Raw genomic sequence first — 16,875 nt, 5'->3', positions numbered from 1 at the left:
CAGAACAGAGCCCTGGGTCAGCAGAACAGAGCCCTGGGTCAGCAGAACAGAGCCCTGGGTCAGCAGAACAGAGCCCTGGGTCAGCAGAACAGAGCCCTGGGTCAGCAGAACAGAGCCCTGGGTCATAGGTAAGCTCTACTCTCTCACACTTACACTCGGAGTGCTCATCCATCCCACCAGTCCAGGGCCAGGCAACACTGCTGCTGGCTCAATGTTTGTTCAGTGAGGGTGAATTGATGGATTAGAGGCAGTGAGATGGCCTGTGACACAGCTCTGGACAGAGAGGCTGCAGGATGGAATATTGATTTGGCAGGGCTATGCTGGAAACCATATAAATTGTGTGCGAGGCTTCCACTGGCTATCATGTAGAAATGTATTTTAAATCAACCCCACAATGTCAATAGTAAAATATTTAATCAGGGCTTCAGCACTAGATGTTCAGTACAAACAAAGGATGGATTAACTGTTCTGCCTAGAGCTGGCGATTGTAACCGGTCTGCAATTAACAGCAGTCAGCCTTCTCTCTTCTCCTCTCTAGAGACCTTCATCTGATGCACAACCATGACAATTACAACACAACACAGGCTGCACACAGCCCCAGACCTATTACTGTAAGATGCTCTGTCATTCTTTGCAAATAAACAGTGTGTGTATGTGAGAGAGAGTGACCACAGTTTCCTCAGGTTACAGTTACACCCTACAAGTGTGACAGGCATAGTCAAATAGGGGAAGCAATAATGGCTAACACAAATGCTTATCGAAAGACATTATCATGCCTAGGGCCTATATTTAGAGATGTGCATGTTTATAACATTGGAGTATTGCAGACTCTCCTTTCAAATGTCTGGGACAGTGAAATGTTAAAGAAATAGGTTGTATCATAGAATAGAAGTAATCAACTTACAAATGATCTGATATGTAAATGCCTGGTTTGGCACACAGGAGGTTATAGGAGAAGTCAGTGCTGCTGCTGCATGCACTACAGTCAGTCAGTCCACACAGGAAATCAATGAGCCAGTTAATTAAGTGCAATGAAACACTCTAGGCACCAACACCAGGAGAACTGGCCTTGTGTATCATAGCAACACATAGCAGTAACTTGCTTCCCTAGCTACAACATAACCTTGCACTTCTGAAATTGTAAGTTCAAAACCAGACTAAACCGTCATACATACATATAAGTAATGCTTTCTAGGCTACAGTAAGGCAATGTTAAAGGTCAGCATACAACTCCATTTTTTTTTAGACTCTGCGACCCTTAGCCCTCAAGTCCATGCAACAATCTCACAGAATCACCATGGCCCCATTACACAGGGTTGTGAGCTTGCTGATATGAGGCCATTACCTTGAAGGGTTTTCAACACATGCCTATTAGACTAAGTGCCAAAGATTACAGCCAGCCCAGGTCAATACAATCAAACTATGACTCTAAGAGATAGGCTATCTGGGGCAACAGATAGCCTAGTGGTTAGAGCGTTGGGCCAGTAACCGAAAGGTTGCTAGACCGAATCCCTAAGTTGACATGGTAAAATTCTGTCATTGTACTCCTGAACAAGGCAGTTAACCCAATGTTCTTAGGCCATCATTGTAAATAAGAATTTGTTCTTAACTGACTTGACTAGTTAAATAAAGGTTAAATCGGAAAAAATATACGGCAGACAGCGTCAAATGTCATCCATCTAATGTATCCAGCCTACTATCCAGGCCTACAAGCTTAGATGTCTTACCTACGGCCGGAGCATCGTACTCATCTCCCAGCAGGATCTCTGGGGCAGAGTAGGCCAGCGAGCCACAGCTAGTGGTGAGCTTCTTCCCTGGCTGAAACTTGTTGCTGAAGCCAAAGTCAGTGAGCTTCACCACTCCCTGCTTCTCAAAGAACACCACATTCTCCGGCTTGAGGTCACGGTGCACCACATGCAGCCGGTGGCAGTAGGAGATGGCATGGACGATCTGGGCAAAGTACTTCTTGGCCAGCTCCTCGCTGAGGCCCTCCTCGTGCTTCATGATGTAATCGAACATGTCTCCTCCGTCGCCCAGCTCCAGGATCAGGTAGAGCTTGGTCTGCGTGTCGATGACTTCGTAGAGCCGGACAATGTTGGGGTGCTGTACCAGCTTCATACAACGCACTTCCTGGAACAGGTGACCCGTGGCAACTGTGTCCAACTTGGTCTTGTCGATGACCTTGACCGCCACCTTCTCCCCCGTGAAGACGTGGCGCGCCAGTTTGACCACGGCGAAGTGGCCCCGGCCCAGCGTCTTGTCCAGGTCATAGAGCCCTGCAATCTTGCCATCATACCCTCGCTTGAAGCCTGCCATGGCTGGGGATGGGTTTTAAGCAGTTTCGTGGGTCCACTTTACTTCAACACGTTGGATGTTAATTTCGTGCCCATGATGTCCACTTCCTATGAGTAAAAATGAGAGAAAATTACATCAGAATATCAACAGAACAAAACTTAAGTGACTTGAAGGAAATGAGGCCTACCGCCTGACTCAAACCTTCATTGCGGAACATCTCACAGATTTGTACTGGGGTGTGATCATTACTTCAAACAGTTGACAAACATTCTGTTTTGCAACAGAAATGACCATTTCTATTGGGAAGGTTCAGCAAACAGTTAGGGCCCTACCTGTCCAGTAGATCTGTCCAGTAGAAACGCTAGTTTTCATTGCAAAACAGAACGTTTTGTGACTGTTTGGAGTAATGATTACACCCCTGAGTTTCTGTTGTTCAACAAAAACAAAGCCAAGGGTCTAGCAGTGAAGCTCGAAGAAAAACATCAAATTAACTTACAAAAAGGTTGATTTAATATATGTAACGTTTAGCCTTACAGACCCACTGAGTTTCAAAGATGCAAGGAATTTGGACTGACAGGAGAATTGTGTTGAGCTTATTTGCAGGTGCAACTGGTAGGATTTAGTTAATGTAGCCATTAAACCCTCGTGGGTTATTATAGTCAAAGACGTTCCATCATTCATAATCAATGGACGCTACAGTATTTCCTTCTTGAAAATGTAGCCATAACATACGCCACACATTACTAAATACCTAGCTAGCTACAATGAAGCTATGAATTGAAGCCAATACTGTACTACTAATGCATATGCATACAGGGAACATGACTACTAGTTACATATAGGAAAGAATTGTTATGTAATATTATTTTAACTACCACACAATTGCTAAATGGGATCAGGTCAGGTGATTTGGTTGTCATGACAAGATACAGTACAGTAGCTAGCTCACTAACTTAGCTAGCTAGTTAGCCAATTTCAAGTGGCTAAAAGTTAGTTAACTATTATACTTGGCTAGCTAATGTTTAAGTTAGTCCATGAAAGCAGTTGGCTAGTTAGCTAACGCGTAAGCTTCCATCACATGAGACAGAGAAACAGCTTGATAGGCCTGTGTTAGCTACGTTACCGTACTAGTGCATCGTTCATTCACCGAGTAACGCGTTAGCTATCTAACAACAGTAGCTAGCAAACGTTAGTTACTTAACTAGCTAGGTATTACTGGGTAACAACACATTTTGACGTTGGATAAACTCATCTTGCGGCGCCGATTTAATTGTAATTTCCTCAAATAATTGTATGAACGAATGTTGGTTAACGTGAGTTTAGCTAACGTAACGTCAAATATACTGATAACTAACTAACCCTAGCTACAAGCTAGCAAGCTAACAACGGCTGGTCGGACTTACCTCTCTCTACAGTAAACATCAAGCCGAAATCTTCAGCTAGCTAGTACACTGGATGATAAATAATGTCCTTCGTTCTACCCCCGATAAAGTTTATTATTAGCTAATTGTATCTTCCTCTGTTGCGATTACCAATGACACTTACACGGTGCCTATGCCCAAACCTCATCAGTGAAACAAGGCATTGCAGCGTTCCTGGGATTGAATTACATCTCTCGTCGAAATCATTCTCCTCCCAGAAACGGTTGCGGCGGCGGCGCCGTAAATGTGTTGGGCGCATAGAGATAGATGGAAGACTAATGTTTGTATCTGTGCCATTGTAGGGTATGTGACAGCATGGGCAGCACCATTGAGACTCTCTCCATTTTAAAGTAGTCAGTTTCCTCTTCACGATTGACTGATCCCTCCTGGTGACCCTGTTGGAATCACGTCCATGAAGTTAGAAGTCCCACCCAGTAGACTACATTAAAGTGGTGGAAGCCCTCAATGGCGCTGCCCATGCTAAGAAAGCATTTTGGCCACTACTAGACCTCTATCATTCTCTATGGTTGGGCATCAGCCGCATTAATTTCCGACGTCAAAGAAACGTAGCAAACTGGAAAGAATCCCACAATGGTCCATACCAATGAAGAGGTCCGCAATAATAAGTGTATTTCACCATGGAAATATGTGAAATAATACACATTACTAGTTAAACACAGCAATACTGAGCACAGTAACGCAATAATGGACCTCAAATTTCATGAAAATAACCAGTAAAAAAAGCACAACAGCCAACATCATCATGAGGCTGTATGTATGGCTTGGATATTCTGCCCTTGTTATAGCTAGCTATAGTCCAAAACAAGCATGCATACAAACATACACATCTAATACACATCGTATGACCATTGTCTTGTACATTTCTTGATCAGTGACATTTCTGCAAAAGAAATCTGACAATACCGCAAATAACGGTAGATTTCCATGACTGTTAAATATGAGACTGTGCTGCCCTCTAGTGGCTGACATTTTTTTTTACTGTAATGTATTATTTTTGGTAGGCTACGCAAAAGCCAGTTAGGCTTTGCTTAGAAGAGTATATTGACACTTTTTTCTCATTACTATATATAAAAAATCCACAGCTTGTGTTTTATAGACTAATGGTGTTTTAGATAATCTGCTCTCTACACAAAGTGGATGATTTGTTTCAAGTATGTGTTGCATTTACCTTATGGGAACTCAGAAGGGTAGTGTTGAACTTACAATAAATACACCAGGCCAGAATATTAAGATAGCAGTAGGTGGATAGTTTATTAGGTACTTTACCAGGAAAAGGGGGGAGTTCTTGTAAATTGTACCTCTGTCTCTCTCAGCTAGGCTATTCGGGCACACACTACTACATGGATTGAATTTGAGTCACAAATGGCTCTCTGGTTAAAATAATTGCACTAAATAGGGAACGGAGTCGCTTCATTACCATACTCTCTGGACAGCTCTACCCGATAGCATAATACATCCGTACCTTCTGCACATGTGATACTTTACACACACATGTTTGTACATATATTCGGTAGCTCCATTGCTGCTTAGTCAAATTAATTATCTATATACTGCAAAAATGCAACTTTTCATCCGTTCTTGATTTGTAAACGTGCATTTGTTGTTTTCCGCATGTGTTCGAATCAATGTGCGAGTTTGATTGAATTATTGCGTCTATATTTTGGGCGGTAACTACAGCATGAAACTTAAGGCTTTCCTTAGTTGAGAATAACTTCTTTTTTTATGGTGTGCAGGTGCATCTTTGGTGTGGACAGTCAAGAGGGAGAGGCTAACCATTTTTTTTGCTAGAATCTTCCCCATCTGCCAGTGCTGTTCTTTAAAGTGAGTAAGACTAACGTTAGTGTGGTCAACTTGATTAAAAGCTAGTTAGTAGGTTTATCTAGTTTGAGGTTTTGCTACCATCTCACATGGCAGCAAATTAGCAAAAGTTTACCGACCAAGACAGCATGTCAAACGAATGAACAGTTAGTTAGTAGCTAGTAACGTTGTTTGAAACTTATGTTACAAGGTAGTTTCCTATTTTAACAGTAGGTCATTCTTCGATTGTCACTATAACTACCAACTAAAGTTATGCTTTTGTTCCATTGCAATATCGGTCTCCCTATTGAGTGTCTCCACAGGAATGTATCAGCAAACAGACGTAATGACTTCACCAACAGAGAAAATCGTGCTGAAAAGCACCTCAACGACTTCCCTCAACGATCGGTGAGACAACCATTAGCCAGTGGTGATGAGTTTGCAGAGGCCACCTCCTGTACTCCATATCTTGCTCATTGCAAACCCTGTTATGACTAAGTGTATTGTCTCTTATCAGTCTTTCTTCCCCCTTGATACAACATCCAGAGTCCAAGGCCAAACTGGTCTGCTTGCTAGACTACTAGCTACAGCTGGATAATTGGGGGACTTCACCCATGTACACATGCGCATTTTATATGGAGGGCCTGATTGGTGTTAGTTTTGCCCCAGCTAACACACCTGACTTCAATATTCACCTAATCGTGGTCTTCAGTTTAGAATTACATTTGATTTAATCGGTGTTTGCTAGGGATGGAGAAAGTGTGACACCAATCAGGCCCTGGACTGGAGTTGCCCACCCCTGGTATAGGCAGTAAGGGCAGGGGAACGCAACTACATGGATACAGTAGTATGCTAAGCAGTATGTTCTTAATTAACACAGGAGTCTGCTGATGGGAGGACGGTTCATAACAATGACTGGAACGGAGCGAATGGCATCAAATGCCTTGAAACTAGGTGTTTGCTATATTTTAGTAACATTTCACTAATGTCACTCCAGTCATTACCATAAGCCCGCTCTCCCCAATTACACCGCCGCCAGCCTCCTGTGGTTCTTAAACCCTCCCATCTCCTATCCTATATCACCCTATTCGACTGAGGGCCAAGTGTCTGCAGGTTCACTCCCATGTACTTGATCAAGTAAAGTCACTGATCATTTAGGAACTCTCCTCACCTGGTTGTCTAGGTCTTAATTGGACATTTCAAAGGTAAGGTACAAGCCAGCTGACACTGGGCCCTCCATGGAATGAGTTGAACACCCCTGTCCTCCTTTATCCCTCAACCCCTGCTCCTCCAAGCTTCACCACCATGCTGAACAACAAGCAGCTGGAGCCAGTGGCTGTACCAGTCAACATGCAGCAGCAGCAAGTGGCCAGTGTCCGCAACAGGAGACTGGCTCTGCAGATGGAGAACAGGACCTCTGTGCAGGCTGCCCTGCAGCCCAAGGTGAGGGAACTAACCATCCACTTTTCAACCTCTCTAGGTTAGTTAGATTAAGTGTCACTAGTCCAGGGCTGCATTCAGTTCAGTGCAACATTCCATGACAGTTTGTACTGAAGGGCATGTTTCCCCAAAATGGTGTGCACCACTTTGGTGGGTGTGGCATGATCAATATGGGTGTGGCCATTTTGAAATCACTAAACGTGTGCAGCACACACCATACCATCTGACCATACAATTGGATTTGATTGTATCAGTCACATGCGCTGAATACAACCGGTGTAGACCTTACAGTGAAATGCTTACTTACGAACTCCTAACCAACAATGCAGTTTAATTATTTAAAAATAGAATCAGAAATAAAAGTAACAAGTAATTTAAAGAGCAGCAATAAAATAACAGACTATATACAGGGGGTGTACCGGTTAATTGAGGTAATATGTACATGTCTGTAGAGTTATCTCCCTCTGCGCCATCATAATCACACTGTTCTTCAACTTGTCGTTTCCATTGAATTAAAAGCTGAACGCACCCCAGATCAGTACTACCCCAGTATCACTATTTATTTTCCTTTTTCATCAGAGAAATTAAGAAGTGGACTAGATTAGAAGCATTGAAAAGTTCATTTGAATTTTGAAACCAATGGTGCCACCTCCTGGGCATGTCATGTCTTGACTTTCAGTTCATCTATTGAATTGAAATGGAATACACCCAAACTCTGTTGGTACGTTCCAATGTCCCACAGAGCCTGAAGCAGGGCGATGTTCTGGCAAGGCTAGGTCGGCCCGTGGGGACCCTGATGCGGGGGGCCACCAGAAGCCAAGGATTTGCTGTAAGGGGACTGCGAGGAATGCATCGAGGAGGTTTCGGAGTGTGTGGAAACAGAAGGGGCTTTTTCAGAGGTGGCTATGCTTTCAGAGGTGGGTGTACTGTTTTTCAACTGTAGCACAGTTGGAGCCAGTTTGAGCCAGTTTAACTTTGTATCCCATCCTCATTCAGGTGTGAATCCGATGCGTGCCCGGGAAGGGGTGACTAAGCATATGTTTCGTCAGGACTTGAGGTTGCAAGGTGGCCAGCTGAACGATGCTGGAGTGCTGGTTCGCTGCGGCGCCAGGAATGAACTGGGCCTGAGAGGAAGAGGTGAGAGTACTCTCTTAACTTTGTGTACTCTGCCCTCCCTTCTTCCACTGCCCTCGCTCATATCTTGTCATCCCTACCAGGCAGAGGAGCGGGTCTGGGCCTGCGGGGCCGGGGATGGTTCCGAGGCATGGGCAAACCTGAAAAAATCCCCACCAAAGAGGAGCTGGACAACCAACTAGACAACTACATGTCAATGACCAAGAGCCACCTAGACGCAGAGCTGGATTCCTACATGGCCATGGCAGACTCCGACTACATGGAGTAGAACCCTGCTGGAAGATGGGTAGGCAGCATCAACAAATGCACTGAGGCTGTCCAGGGGTGATTCATTAGTAGAACTACCCCTCACTGGAAACAGATGGATGTGACAACCAGGGTCTCTGGCTTAGTCAGAACTATTGTTAGAAGCACTATTTGTGAACAAATATGTGGTGGTACACACAAGCCCAGAAGCCTGTGTTATGTGGCTGAATGTGAGCTCTCTAGAGTCATACTTGAACTGTTATGTTCTTTTCATCATTTATAAGCTTAGCTCAGTGCTGAGCAGGGTGGGCTAAAACCTTGCTTAAGAAAGAAGTATGAAGGTCTGCAGGACTTGTCTAAGAAAATAATTACTTGTTCAGTAAAATCACAAACCAACCAATTCTCTTTGCTCAGGTACATTGTGGGTTTGTCTAAGACACTTCACACAATAGATGTCATGTGTTTGCTACAATGTTATGTTACTTTCAAAACGGAGTTTATTTTTTTATTTTGTGTCATTTATTTGTGACATACTGTATTGTATGTACCTCAGCTAGACAGGTTTGGCTGCATTGTGAATTTATATAGAAATGTTGATTTTAGTTTAGCTGAGAGAAATTACTACAAATGGTGGCAAGAGGACTAGTTAGTTATCCAACCAGTTCCTGTCAGAGAATGTTTTTTTGAGAATGAATGGCCCAACTGTTACAAATATTCTTTAGCGTTTTGATATGCTCAACATTGTTTTAATAAAAATATTTAAAGCTGTTGCTACCAATGATATAAACATTATCATGACATGGCGGCAGTTCATTATTGACCTTCAGTATACATGTAATTGTCACTCGCAGCATAGACATGAGCCAGAAAGTTACCAACGCACGTAAATGCCTTGTCACCGCTAGGGCTGGGGAGAGCACTTCAAACATGTTACTCAAGTCAGGTGACATGGGAGGAACTTCGAGAATTCAAGATGGCTACAATTCTGCCAAGACAAAACATTTTATAATGGAATAACTAACATTTAAAGATGCTTAAAGGGACACTTGAGTATTCCGTAGTGGGTTAGCTGCTGTAAATATACTTCTGGAACTCAACCGATAACTAACCTTAGCTAATATGTAGCTAGCTAGAAGCCAAACGTTACAGAAGCTAGGTTATTTAGCTATCTCATTAGAAGTTACTGACAGTCTAGAGTTCGTGCCCCCCTTACCAGCACAATGAGCGTTCTCGAGTTCTCGATCTTAACACTGCTCCTGGTAGTACCTGCGTCAATTAGGTGAGTGTGCTGTGTCACTGACTGAGCTCTCGTCAAACCTCTGACTCTTGTGAATGTATAAACCAAACCATTCATTTTCTTCTAGTGTCCATGGTGCTATTTCAGGAGAGGAATACTCTACTACAGGTAGACCCTAGCTAGTTAAATAACACTTAAATACAGATCGGGTAGCTGTAGACCCTAAAATTGATGTTTCTAGCTATTGTAATCTCTTTATTTTGTAGCGATAAGCACAACATCCCTTCATTGCTGGCAAGAGGATGAGTTTTCGATTTTGACAGAGTGTGCAAGGTGCAACCCCTTTCAGATGGTGAGGGTTAAAATAATTCCTATTTTCTTGAACACCGTAATACTGATCTTAATTATGGCATCCCCTCACGTGTCTGTCTCTAGAAATCATGGGCACCTTGCGCCCGAACTGGATTCATAGAAAAGATCAACTGTTCAAAAACCAGCAAAGTTGAATACAAGAGGTAGCCTACCTCCTTTTTTTGTATATTTTTATTATAGTATTTTCCTAAATTGATGCAGCCGCCAATTCAGGTCCGACTACAATTTCTCTTTTCTCAGCTGCCGTTCCTCTTGGGTTGATGAGCGCCTATTCTGGAGGTTTGAGGGGATCATGATGTGCCTGACGGTAGTCTTGTTCCTGGTGGTTATAGCTCGTCAGAGAACCCTGGACCACCTGGCTTCTGAAAAGGTCCGCAGGCAGATCCTGTCCATATAGAGACTGGGTGCTGTTGTCTGGCGCTTGACCAATCAAATGTTTGAAGGACTTGAATGGCAGAACTTGCACATTGGTATCACTATTTCCATTTTGATCCCATGTTTTGTTGTGGCCTTATTTGTGAAATGTCTATGTGTAAGTATGACCCATACACTGCACAATAGTTATTGGTTTGAACTAATCTTACAATATGTTCCAAGTCATTACTGCAGTATAGTTAATAATATTGCGGCACAGCATGTCTTTATGTTGTCATAGTTGATATCTTTTCTGTGTCTGTGATTAGAGTTTAGTCCTGCCTAACTATTCCATGTGTCAGTTTTGGGGATTTGAACATGTCAACTTGGTCTCACTTCCTGACATTGTCTCACATTGTCTGCTTGTCACCATAATAACTGAGTTGGTCCAGCCAGAGAGACGAATACTACAAATATCTAGGCCTATGTGTTATTTTTGATTATGTACCCTATTTTCCTTCAAAGATTGATTTCTGAAAAATGGGTTTTACCAGCTACATTTAATGATTACATTTTTTGGTCTGTGATCAATGTGCTTACGGTGTATTTACCAATGATTGGTCAATCACGTTTGTGTGAAATTCAGGTCTGTCTAAACTATACATATCTATGTATTTATAGTGTCGTTTGACAGGCGTTTCCTTTTGGTTACACACTAGCTTAATAAAGAGCAGTGACACTATCAAGAGCAGTGTGCTGGTTTCTTAATTTTTCTGATCTTATTAATCTGTTACCAGGCACCTGCAACAAAGATAGCTCAGATGTGTGAGTGCCTTTTCAATTTTGGTTACACACTATTTGCAAAACCATGTTTCCTCTGATTTCTTACAGTATTTATGTATTTTACAGCACTGTTAACACTATTCCTAATTATTACATTACTGTAAGTGTGTAGCAAATTGTACAGTTTATTGCACTTTCTATTTATGACACCCTAACAGTTTATTTTTATTGATGTGCACAATGTAGCTTTTTGTTAGTAAATATAGTTCTGCTTTTTTTCTGCTTAAGTTGTGAAAGGAATTGGAGAGTTTTATTAATCAATGTTTTTATTTAAAAAAGAGCCTATTTTTTTCATATTTACAGAGCTTACCTTCATATCTGTGCTGAATGCACAACAACCAGAATGGTAGAATGAGAGGCAAATTAAAGAACTCATGGATGGAACAGGTCAGAAGAAGGATATATATTAGAAGTTAGCGAAGCGAAAGTTCAAAATCCTACTATATTTCAGACAGAAATAAATGAACTAATACCATAACAAAAATAAATCACAAACACTTGAGGAAGAAGAGGTTGCACTTTGATCCTCTTGGACAGTCACATAGTTGGCCGTACCGTGGTCCCTTCTTCACTGTGCAGTAGTCACCGACAATACACTGGAAAGAAAATAGAACAAAAATGTTATGGTAGAATTTTACAAATGAGATATTCACAAGGAAGGAAAAGTTGACAGTACTTTTAAGTACCTTGACCACTAGATGTCGCCATAAGACAGTACTTTTCCCATCACAATCCTTGTTGGCAGCCTACAAGATGGTCTGTCTTTTGCAGGCTTTTGCAACCGCACAAATCTTTCTATGAACTGCATAACAAACAAAGCTCAAAGTTCCGTCTGTTTGTTACATTTCTGTTTTATTCCTCATTTTATAGTTTTTTCTACAGAATAGTATTCATTCAGTGGGAAAACTCCATCTATTCGTGGGGTTAAATGTACCCATTAGTTACTCAAAAGGCTGTGTATAATCTCAATCAGTTCTGAATAGAATCCTTTGAGACTTTGTTTCTTTAGTAGCTTTCAGTCGTCTTCAAAAAAGGACACAGCATAAGCTTTTGGAGTGTTTATTTATTTCCCCAGAACATGCTCTAGCAAGAATGTAGTCTTGACCCGCAATCCAAAAGGTGCCACCCACAACCCACCAGTGGGTCTGACCCACACATTTGGGAAATCGATCACCTATTCAACTATTCACCTGTAGTGTCTGAAATAGCTTGCTTACACTAGGAAGGTGGCTTTGTCTTCTTTCCCACACAGCCATTCTTCTGTTTTGGAGTTTCTCCAGGACGTTATGAAGGACACCCAGCTGCAACACACACAGAGAAAAATCCTTCTGTATTCAAATGGCCCTACATCAAATCTGTTGCCTCACAATAGACCATGTTTAGTGGTTAATTGCAATGACTCACTATGAATATACAGTACATTTGGCCTATATGATCAAATAGTGTCAATAGCATTCTTTAATTGTATCGTAACCTCAATTAATACTTATTACTATAGCAGGTTACTCACCAGTTCCCTAGAGTCCTCTATAACTTCAGCCTTTGGTAGCCTTTCGTCTGTCCATCCTGCAACCACATGGGCTGATTGAGATAGGATGTACAAAAAGGAAATGAACACCAGCAAGATAGCTGCTGATTTTGCCATGTCTGTTTGTAATTGTTGTGTTTTCCACCTAGGGCTAGGCAGAACGGAAAATCTACTGTTCGGTCAAGAGAGAGGCAGATAACCGATGTACTGCGCTTGTAGTGGAAGGTGCTGTCCAAGGTGCTGAACAGAAACCCCTGGGTTGATTTAGTCATCTGGGTTTAGCTCCTTTATCAGACACCCATCTAATAAAGAAGTCACACACACGTCCCTTTATGTCATTAATCCCATATAGAAGACTAGTAGGCTACAGAAACATACCACGAGGAAGATGCGAGGACAACATGTTTGTTTTCATTCTGTGTCTTAGTTGTTTGAGTTAATTGGATTGCATGGATTTCCCAAAGGTAGACTCCTAATGATGAATAAGCATACATGTGAGCTGAAAGGCATGTTTTTAAACGTGTTGACAGAGACCTTTTGGCTCTTTGTGGTCCAACCCCGCTGTGACCGTGGGAAAGTGGCACAATTTTGTGAATGAGATGCCTTGCATTCGTCCCACTAAATATAGTATATCACCTTATTATTGCTGCAGGCCAGGGGCAGATTGGGACCAAAAATCGGCCCTGGAATTTCTAACACACTGGCCCATTCTTTTCCTTGAGTCCCCCACATCGGCCCATTCTCTTCCTTGAGTCCCCCACATCGGCCCATTCTCTTCCTTGAGTCCCCCACACCGGCCCATTCTCTTCCTTGAGTCCCCCACATCGGCCCATTCTCTTCCTTGAGTCCCCCACATCGGCCCATTCTCTTCCTTGAGTCCCCCACATCGGCCCATTCTCTTCCTTGAGTCCCCCACACCGGCCCATTCTCTTCCTTGAGTCCCCCACATCGGCCCATTCTTTTCCTTGAGTCCCCCACATCGGCCCATTCTCTTCCTTGAGTCCCCCACATCGGCCCATTCTCTTCCTTGAGTCCCCCACATCGGCCCATTCTCTTCCTTGAGTCCCCCACATCGGCCCCTATTATTAGCCAGATAACGATAACTTTGCGCAAAAAACAACAACATGTTAGACAGATCCACTGGGCTAAAAATGGACCAGCCCATCTGGCATTTGCCCGAAATGCTAGATGGCCAGTCCGCCTATGCTGTAGTCCTGTTACATAATATGACAAAAAGACACCCCAGTTAATCTCTTGACTCCCTTGATGTAATCTTTTCCTTATTTAGATGGATTAAATACCTCGGTAACGTCAGAGGGCGAGGATCACGTACATGTATCATCCGAGGAGTTCCATGTCATGACGTCATAGAATTCCAGGTAAAATCTCTATAGGGTAGAGAGAGAGAGAGAGAGAGAGAGAGGACATTCATCCAGACCACAGCACCACCAGCCACACCCCCACCCAGGAGCACCGCCAGGGATTTTGGGCCCCATGAAAAGATATCACATTGGGCTCCACCACCACAGGCCATGCCAACCCTGCACAATTGCTGTAACCACACACCTCCAAAACCCAATCGATCTACTCAAAGCTTTAAATAACTCTACCTTTGCAGGCTTGCAACTCTCTTGTAGTCCAATATTTACTGTCTGATATTTCCTGACAGCGAGCTGTGAAAATATAACACTGTGCAGACATGCAGGCAACATTCTGCATACAGTGGAATTCACTATCTGATGCAAGACTGATACCCTCTATAAGAAATGTGCTAAAGGCCATCTTTTACAGTCTAAATGTCATTTTAATGGTACAATTCTTGAATGGAAAATTCTCTTAACATGAATGAATAACTTAAAATAAATATAACTTAAATATACATCAACCTTTTCAATTAAAATAAATTAACATTATCATCCATAGAATGATATAACAGACAAAATGATAAAATCAGCAGCAGATTTTTAAACTAAGTTACATACCAAATAGAAAATAAGCAGCTGGAAAAGTGGAAATGGAAAACAAAATGGAAATCGAAATGAAAAGGCCCGATGGTGGCGCCAGAGGAAAGGTCATGAGGTCACCAAATCAATAGGTTTTTTCCACTTGGGGTCTTGATTGTGCACAACAAATTTGATGGAAATCCAGCCATTACTTTGAGATATATCTTGTTCTCAGCCTGTGAGCATCATTTGTATTGTAATCCAATATCTATAGCAATGCCTTACTCACCAAGAGCCCAGCGCCAAGCCTTCTTGCTAGCAAAGTCCCTGATCAAGTCTTTGAAGTCCAGTTTCTAGCTAACTGACTTTAAATGGACAGTATGGCAAGACTGCAAAGCCTGTCCTGGGACATAGTGAACCTCAAATAGTTTTAAAAAATCAGTTTTAGCTTACTGAAAGCTCTCTCACCACCAGCAACAGTCACAGGCAGTGTGCAAAATATACGTAAAGCAATGCACACGACTACAAAAATGCTTTGCAGCTGCATCTGACAAATTGCATTCAGGAGACCAAGAGGGGACAAGTTAGGGGGGGTAAGTGTCAGCATATACAGTGTTCAGGAGACCAAGAGGGAACAAGTTAGGGGGGTAAGTGTCAGCATATACAGTGTTCAGGTGTCAGGAGACCAAGAGGGGACAAGTTAGGGGGGTAAGTGTCAGCATATACAGTGTTCAGGAGACCAAGAGGGGACAAGTTAGGAGGGGTAAGTGTCAGCATATACAGTGTTCAGGTGTCAGGAGACCAAGAGGGAACAAGTTAGGGGGGGTAAGTGTCAGCATATACAGTGTTCAGGTGTCAGGAGACCAAGAGGGGACAAGTTAGGGGGGGTAAGTGTCAGCATATACAGTGTTCAGGAGACCAAGAGGGGACAAGTTAGGAGGGGAGAGTGTCAGCATATACAGTGTTCAGGAGACCAAGAGGGGACAAGTTAGGAGGGGAAAGTGTCAGCATATACAGTGTTCAGGAGACCAAGAGGGGACAAGTTAGGAGGGGAGAGTGTCAGCATATACAGTGTTTAGGTGTCAGGAGACCAAGAGGGGACAAGTTAGGGGGGGTAAGTGTCAGCATATACAGTGTTCAGGTGTCAGGAGACCAAGAGGGAACAAGTTAGGAGGGGTAAGTGTCAGCATATACAGTGTTCAGGTGTCAGGAGACCAAGAGGGAACAAGTTAGGGGGGGTAAGTGTCAGCATATACAGTGTTCAGGAGACCAAGAGGGGACAGGTTAGGAGGGGTAATTGTCAGCATATACAGTGTTCAGGTGTCAGGAGACCAAGAGGGGACAAGTTAGGGGGGGTAAGTGTCAGCATATACAGTGTTCAGGTGTCAGGAGACCAAGAGGGAACAAGTTAGGAGGGGTAAGTGTCAGCATATACAGTGTTCAGGAGACCAAGAGGGAACAAGTTAGGGGGGGTAATTGTCAGCATATACAGTGTTCAGGTGTCAGGAGACCAAGAGGGAACAAGTTAGGGGGGGTAAGTGTCAGCATATACAGTGTTCAGGAGACCAAGAGGGGACAAGTTAGGGGGGGTAATTGTCAGCATATACAGTGTTCAGGAGACCAAGAGGGGACAAGTTAGGGGGGGTAATTGTCAGCATATACAGTGTTCAGGAGACCAAGAGGGAACAAGTTAGGGGGGGTAAGTGTCAGCATATACAGTGTTCAGGAGACCAAGAGGGGACAAGTTAGGAGGGGTAATTGTCAGCATATACAGTGTTCATCTGTCTTACTTCATGTTGAAACTCAGGGGTAAGATTTACATTTACATTTAAGTCATTTAGCAGACGCTCTTATCCAGAGCGACTTACAAATTGGTGCATTCACCTTATGACATCCAGTGGAACAGCCACTTTACAATAGTGCATCTAAATCTTTTAAGGGGGGTGAGAAGGATTACTTTATCCTATCCTAGGTATTCCTTAAAGAGGTGGGGTTTCAGGAGTCTCCGGAAGGTGGTGATTGACTCCGCTGTCCTGGCGTCGTGAGGGAGTTTGTTCCACCATTGGGGGCCAGAGCAGCGAACAGTTTTGACTGGGCTGAGCGGGGAACTGTACTTCCTCAGTGGTAGGGAGGCGAGCAGGCCAGAGGTGGATGAATGCAGTGCCCTTGTTTGGGTGTAGGGCCTGATCAGAGCCTGGAGGTACTGAGGTGCCGTTCCCCTCACAGCTCCGTAGGCAAGCACCA

The 16,875-nt window shown here is 43.1% G+C and overlaps 2 protein-coding genes, 1 long non-coding RNA gene and 1 pseudogene across 5 annotated transcripts; 2 read left to right on the top strand and 2 right to left on the bottom strand.

The window, feature by feature from the left end:
• Window positions 1-4,143, bottom strand: part of LOC118378740 (SNF-related serine/threonine-protein kinase-like) — a 70,070-nt pseudogene extending 65,927 nt beyond the window's left edge.
• A 1,252-nt stretch (window positions 4,144-5,395) lies between these two features.
• Window positions 5,396-9,175, top strand: LOC118378737 (chromatin target of PRMT1 protein-like). Of its 3 annotated transcripts, none has more exons than XM_052505391.1 (6): window positions 5,396-5,558; window positions 5,858-5,942; window positions 6,830-6,977; window positions 7,717-7,891; window positions 7,971-8,111; window positions 8,192-9,175. In XM_052505391.1, exons 2-6 carry the CDS (start codon window positions 5,860-5,862, stop codon window positions 8,374-8,376), a joined length of 732 nt encoding a protein of 243 aa, XP_052361351.1. In that variant the 5' UTR covers window positions 5,396-5,558; window positions 5,858-5,859; the 3' UTR covers window positions 8,377-9,175. The 3 variants fall into 3 exon arrangements, with proteins under 3 accessions (XP_052361351.1, XP_052361352.1, XP_052361353.1); XM_052505392.1 differs by having other exon boundaries at window positions 5,428-5,558; window positions 5,847-5,942; XM_052505393.1 differs by lacking the exons at window positions 5,396-5,558; window positions 5,858-5,942 and adding an exon at window positions 6,300-6,739.
• Window positions 9,176-9,283: 108 nt separating this feature from the next.
• Window positions 9,284-11,063, top strand: LOC118378736 (protein JTB-like). The gene is made up of 5 exons (XM_052505394.1): window positions 9,284-9,633; window positions 9,719-9,759; window positions 9,858-9,943; window positions 10,027-10,106; window positions 10,204-11,063. The coding sequence occupies exons 1-5, from the start codon at window positions 9,575-9,577 to the stop codon at window positions 10,358-10,360; spliced, it is 423 nt and encodes a 140-aa protein (XP_052361354.1). The 5' UTR covers window positions 9,284-9,574; the 3' UTR covers window positions 10,361-11,063.
• Window positions 11,064-11,301: 238 nt separating this feature from the next.
• LOC118378739 (uncharacterized) lies at window positions 11,302-13,602 on the bottom strand. Its single transcript, XR_004824492.2, has 3 exons — window positions 12,671-13,602; window positions 12,378-12,461; window positions 11,302-11,756 (listed from the first exon to the last, which is right to left on the bottom strand). It is a non-coding gene; the product is annotated as an uncharacterized LOC118378739 (long non-coding RNA).
• Window positions 13,603-16,875: the final 3,273 nt, after the last annotated feature.

This window comes from Oncorhynchus keta, unplaced genomic scaffold (assembly GCF_023373465.1).
Source record: "Oncorhynchus keta strain PuntledgeMale-10-30-2019 unplaced genomic scaffold, Oket_V2 Un_contig_23564_pilon_pilon, whole genome shotgun sequence".
NCBI lineage: Eukaryota > Metazoa > Chordata > Actinopteri > Salmoniformes > Salmonidae > Oncorhynchus > Oncorhynchus keta.
This window is presented reverse-complemented; position numbering and strand designations above follow the sequence as displayed.

What these genes read in the sequence shown, in the direction of transcription:
- LOC118378737 (XM_052505391.1), top strand. Translation starts at nt 5,860, where the DNA reads ATGTATCAGCAAACAGACGTAATGACTTCACCAACAGAGAAAATCGTG. An exon ending in AGGTGGCTATGCTTTCAGAG is followed by an intron (nt 7,892 to 7,970) that starts GTGGGTGTACTG and finishes ATCCTCATTCAG; the next exon opens with GTGTGAATCCGATGCGTGCC. An exon ending in ACTGGGCCTGAGAGGAAGAG is followed by an intron (nt 8,112 to 8,191) that starts GTGAGAGTACTC and finishes CATCCCTACCAG; the next exon opens with GCAGAGGAGCGGGTCTGGGC.
- LOC118378736 (XM_052505394.1), top strand. Translation starts at nt 9,575, where the DNA reads ATGAGCGTTCTCGAGTTCTCGATCTTAACACTGCTCCTGGTAGTACCT. An exon ending in GGTGCAACCCCTTTCAGATG is followed by an intron (nt 9,944 to 10,026) that starts GTGAGGGTTAAA and finishes GTCTGTCTCTAG; the next exon opens with AAATCATGGGCACCTTGCGC. An exon ending in AGCAAAGTTGAATACAAGAG is followed by an intron (nt 10,107 to 10,203) that starts GTAGCCTACCTC and finishes CTCTTTTCTCAG; the next exon opens with CTGCCGTTCCTCTTGGGTTG.